General features: G+C 38.6%; 2 protein-coding genes across 2 annotated transcripts; both read right to left on the bottom strand.

The window, feature by feature from the left end:
• Positions 1-482: 482 nt before the first annotated feature.
• Positions 483-1,841, bottom strand: LOC110936553 (probable indole-3-pyruvate monooxygenase YUCCA5). The gene has a single exon (XM_022178964.2). The coding sequence runs from the start codon at positions 1,830-1,832 to the stop codon at positions 582-584; it is 1,251 nt and encodes a 416-aa protein (XP_022034656.1). The 5' UTR covers positions 1,833-1,841; the 3' UTR covers positions 483-581.
• A 1,377-nt stretch (positions 1,842-3,218) lies between these two features.
• LOC110933469 (uncharacterized mitochondrial protein AtMg00810-like) lies at positions 3,219-4,281 on the bottom strand. Its single transcript, XM_022176690.1, has 2 exons — positions 4,123-4,281; positions 3,219-4,028 (listed from the first exon to the last, which is right to left on the bottom strand). Exons 1-2 carry the CDS (start codon positions 4,279-4,281, stop codon positions 3,219-3,221), a joined length of 969 nt encoding a protein of 322 aa, XP_022032382.1.
• Between the last annotated feature and the right edge of the window lie 1,572 nt (positions 4,282-5,853).

Below are 5,853 nucleotides of genomic sequence, written 5' to 3'. Positions count from 1 at the left end.
ACACTCCGGGATGATAAGAACGCAAATACAAATAAAAGAAGAAACAGAATGTGAGTGTTTGTTTGTTGAATGCTCGGATGTGGACCAAGAACGCACTGTAGGTTGCATTTTATGTGAGCTAAAGACGCCTCGTATAGGTCTTTACTCCCCGTATGCCTTTAAGTCATGTCGGGCATAGTCTCATCATAGTCAAATCGGTCAGCCCAAGACGCCTCGTATAGACCTATACGAGGCGTCTAAGTACCCTCGTATTGACCCCTCGTACAGGGCTAGACTCCCCGTATAAGTTGACTGATGTGACGTTGTACGAGGTGCAGAAGCTGGTCGGGAAAAGCAAACCTATACGCCTCGTATAGGGTTATACGAGGCGTCTAGAAGGGTGTGGATTTAGGGAATAAGGTGTGTGAATATGTACACCCTATTAAAAAACTAATTGAATAATAGAATATAAAAGAACTTTACACTCATCATTCCAAGCAATTCTCTAAGCTTTCTACTCTTTTTTTGGGTGGACTGTGCTCTTCTGTTCTACATTGTTTCCGTATACAGTTTTGATTATAGTTAGTTTTTGATAGATAAAGTTAGAAGGTTGAGATGCATCTTCTGAGTATATGAAGTTTCTTTTTCTTGTGATTAAATTCTTCATTCCAAACCTTGCCAATATCTTGAGAAATTTTAACAGCGTCAGCAGACGCACCAGCAAGTCCTCTTCTGGTGAATCCGGATGCATATAACCCACGTTTTCCCTTCCAACCATTTGGAAACGGCGTCTTTGGGAACCCGTTTTTAGCAAAGAATTCAGTCTCCTGAAGCCAGAAAGGGACATTGCTGCGATACCCGGTAGCTAAAACAACCGAATCAATGTCGAGTGTCTCACCGTTGACGAGCTCCACCGAGTTGTAACTAAATCTTTTGATCCCAGGGACGACTTTGATCTCGCCTGATCGGATTTTCTCAAGCGCGCCAATGTCGAGTACTGGAGTCTTTCCATGGTGGTTTTTGAGTTCTAATGGGCCTAAAGATGGTCTTTTAATTCCGTACTTTTGAATGTTTCCAAGAATGAACCATGTTAACATTAACAATAGCATGTCAACTAGCCATAGAGGTAGCCATTTCATCAGCATCATGGCTAGATCAAATGTTGACTTTCCCATGATTTCTCTGGGCAAGACATGAACCGAGCTTCGAACCACCATGGATGGCTTGGCATTGTGGTTGGAGAGGTCTAGTGAGACCTCCATGCCCGAATTTCCACACCCGACCACCAATACTTTCTTTCCTGTGTATTTCTGGCCGGACTTGTAGTCTTTTGCATGGATGACTTCACCTGAGAATTCTTCTAGTCCATCTATTTCTGGCACTACCCCTTCTGCATTTTCTCCTGTTGCCACCACAAGCATTTGACAGATATACTCTGTTTCAGACCCGCTTGTTGAGGCGGTAACCACCCGCCACAGCTTGCAGGCTTCGTCGTACTTAGCAGACTGCACACACTCGTTGAACTGCGGCTTGATATCAAACTTTTGAGCGTAGTTCTCAAGATACGCGATGAATTGTTTCTTTGTTGGGTATTCGGGGTAGTCCTCGGGAAAGGGTAGGTTGGGAAGTTGGCAGAATTTTTTCGGGAGGTGAAGTTTTAGGCGGTCATAGGTGCGTTTTTGCCATAGAGAAGCGATGCAGTCAGCTCGTTCGATGACTACAAAGGGAATGCATTGTTCCTTGAGGCAAGCCGACACGGCTAGCCCTGAGGGTCCCGCCCCTACTATAACCGGGCCGTTGACCCACACACATCTGCGACCGCAGAAGTCGGTTTGAGCTGAAAAACTAAACATTCTTTGAAATTTCATGGAATGCAAGGTAACTAAAGCTGCTTTAAAGTTTTGGTATGTTTGAAAGTGTTGTTGTGTACGTTGGAATGAAATAAGAGGTGAGGGGAATATGTATATATAGTGGGGGTGGGGGTTGGAGGATTGTACCAGGTAGGAGTCAATGATACCCTGAAATTCCATTAAAGAACTAATATACAATGCAAACACGTTAACTTTTTCCCACAATTTGTTCTCTATATCACTAATGATGGTTAACTAAAAAAATTATAATAATAATAATTATTTAATTTTGCAAAAACTAAATATTATTATTAAAAAAAAAAACTAAAATAAGCAATAAAATACAAGGAATATTATCATCCATTGTGGTTAACTTTTTGCTGGACAGGAAGAAGAAGAGGGGAAGCATGTGATTATAAACTTTATGTCCGCCCAAAATTATCTCCTTTAAATTTTTCAATGAAAAGTTTTGGAATCGACTCTTTTTAGGGTATTTCATATGAATTTGTTATCATCCATTATGTACGCGCATTGAATTCGTGATAAAAAGTAGACTCAGTGTGAAGGATTACTCTAAATATAGGTAAGTGGATTAATTGAGATTTCAGATTAAGAGAGTTTTAGCATTTTCTTTTATGAAAAGTCATATATTTTATTATGTCCTCATAGTAACATGTTTATTTTGATAACTACAAAGTACAAGCAAATATATAACCATTACATTGTTTCAGGTTATTTTTGAAAATCAAATCGTAGATGAAAGCCGTTCAAAAAAAAAAAAAAAATCGTAGATGAAAAACCAAATAACGACATCATCTAATCTTTGTATTTAATAACTATATATGTCGTATTTTATAAATTCAAATATGTACGTTACAGTATATAAATTATTGATTACATATTTGGTTGCTTGTCATATTTATTAGCTTAGTTAACTGTGCTAGAATAAAACGTGAGGTTCGATCAAACCAAAGATGTTAAAAAATAGAAAATTAGAATACGAAAACCTTTAGTATGAACAACCAGCTTTTATTACATCGTTGATAAGTGACAACTTTGAATAATTTCGAAGATGATTATTTCATTGATAACCAAGAAAATATATACACAAGTAATTTACATATTAATGGAAAAACAATATTTACTAATCAATGCAATAATAAATGAGAATAAATCAAGGATATTGGAATCCTTGATTTACGTCTTGCTGTTACCCCCGTCAATTAAATAGGTGGGGAACCGACACGTAACATGTTGCGAAACTTTTCAAACAAGGGTCGTGAGAGACTTTTAGTGAAGATATCAGTCACCTGGAGATTGGAAGGAACAAACTTAGTGTATAGACGCCCAGAGAGGAGACCAATTCTCAAACAAAATGATAAGCAATATCTATGTGCTTGGCTCTTTTATGAGACACCGGATTCTGACTGAGAAAAATAGCTCTTTTCTTATCACATAAAAGGGTTGGACGTCCATAGGGAGAGCATGAAGCTCACGAAGTAGATGAGTGAGCCAAATAATCTTTGTTGCAGTGTTAGCCATTGCACGGTATTCAGACTCGCAGCTAGACCGAGCAACTGTAGGTTGTTTCTTAGCACTCCAAGACACTAGGTTACCACCTAAATAAATAGAGTAACCGTAACTACAACGGCGAGTTTCAATGCAGCGAGCCCAATCAACGTCCGAGTAGCCAAGTAAAGTAGGAGTAGACTCTTTAGAGAAATGTAGACCAAAGGCGAAAGTGCCTTTGACATATCGGAGGATCCGTTTGACAGATTGAAAATGAGAAACTGTGGGCGACTGAAGATGTTGACTGGCTTGATTCACAGCACAAGACAGATCTGGGCGTGTGATAGTCAAGTACTGAAGAGCTCCAACTAATGACTTGTAAAGAATCGGATCATGAAACAGTTCCCCTTTGGAAAGAAAGACTTCTGTCGAGGACAAAGGGGTAGTGACAGGCTTTGCATCCACCAGACCTGCACGAGCTAAAATATCATAGGCATACTTTGTTTGAGTCAAAAATATGCTGTGATTTTTGTGAGTAACTTCAAGCCCTAAAAAATATCCCAATGCTCCCAAATCTTTGATGGAGAATTCCTGATGTAGTTTGGCCACAAACGTATTGAAAAAGGTTGTGTCGTTACCCATAAGGATTATATCGTCGACATAGACAAGAAGATAAACCAACACATGTCCCTGTTTAAAAAAATAAAGATGTATCCACTTTGCTGCAAATAAAACCACTATTAGTGAGAAAACTACTAAGACGTTGAAACCACGCGCGCGTGACCTGTTTGAGACCATAAAGAGCTTTCTTTAAACAACAAACAAGAGTAGGAAAGCGATCATCTATAAACCCAGGTGATTGTTCCATAAAAACAATCTCAGTGAGATTTCCATTTAAGAATGCATTGCGAACATCAAGCTGCTGTAACAGCCAGTCATACATTGTGGCAAGAGCAATGACAACACAAACTGTATATGCCTTGACAACGCGACTGAAAGTAAGGCGGTGTGTGAGGTACCATCCGACTTATATTTGGTCCTAAAAACGCATTTAGAGCCTACAATAATTGTGTGAGCTGGTCGAGGGACCAACACCCAAGTATTGTTTGCTCGTAAAGCAGTCATTTCCTCTTCCATTGCCTTAACCCATCGGGGATGTTTCGACGCAGTTTTGAAACTGCAAGGATCATTTGTTGCTAGTAAGGCGGTGTGTGAGGTACCGGAAAACCGAGACAAATCGACATGATGCTTTGGTTTAAGAATGTCGTTTTTGGAACGGGTAGTCATATGATGAGAATAGGAAGATGGTTGGGTATGTACGGGTTGGTATTGGGCCGAGAGAGGTGAGTGTGACACCCCAGGAAAACTAGGAAAACCATGCAACTTAACTAGCTGCCTCAGTGAGTACGTACCAAATTTCGGGACGAAATTTCTTTCAACTTGGGGATAATGTGACTACTCGTAACTTAGAACTTTTCGTGTGCTTCGATGTAACTTGTTTGAACATTATGTGACTAGTTGATGTGTATGACTGCATTGAATGTTATGAATTTTATTATGTTAGGTGTTATCAAATTTGGGCCGCACACTTCGTTCTTGACCGCACATCTTTCTCTCGGCCCAACCCCACTCGCAAAACCATTCACCCAACTCGAGAACAAGGGCAGCCCGATGATTGGGTTCGGCCCACTCACCCATTACGCATACATGAAACCCTTAGGGGGTTTAGTTTTCTCATATCTTACAAAACAAGAACACACACAAACCCTACACTTTTCTCTCTCTCTCTCGAAACCGGCGATCCCACCCTCATTCCTTGAAGCTCCCGGATTAACTCTTGTTGCATCCTCTAATCCGGTTAGTGTTTATGGTTGGTTGTATTATACATGATGTTGTGATATATATATATATATATATATATATATATATATATATATATATATATATATATATATATATATATATATATATATATATATATATATATATATATATATATATATATATATATATATATATATATATATATATATATATGCTCTACATGATGATGGTGTTATAAACTGTTAATGTTGATGTGCTTGAAATCGGCTCATGTATATATATATTGGTTAGTGTTTATATAACTCGAACGGATTGAAAAACATGTTAACAGATTTGATGTACACATAAACTAGGGTGCATGCTAGTTTAGAATTTGCTGGTTTAACAATCCGATTTTATGTTCCACATGAAAATGGATTGATTGTTCTTGCTTAGATCATGATTTAGGATTTCATGTTAGTCTTTGAGTTCGTTAGTCGGATGATCACGGATGTAGGTTCATATGATATTGATTAGTGTGTTCTTGAATTGATGATGATTACGGTGATATGAATATGATTGATTCCTGGATTGAATGTTGTTTGATCTGAATTGAAACTGCCAAATTTGTTTGCTAATGTTACAGAGATAATGAGCTGCAAATCAGGATATTGGTTACATCTCCGGTCTCGACACGGGTTGCGAGTCAAGA

This window comes from Helianthus annuus, chromosome 4 (genome assembly GCF_002127325.2).
Source record: "Helianthus annuus cultivar XRQ/B chromosome 4, HanXRQr2.0-SUNRISE, whole genome shotgun sequence".
NCBI lineage: Eukaryota > Viridiplantae > Streptophyta > Magnoliopsida > Asterales > Asteraceae > Helianthus > Helianthus annuus.
This window is presented reverse-complemented; position numbering and strand designations above follow the sequence as displayed.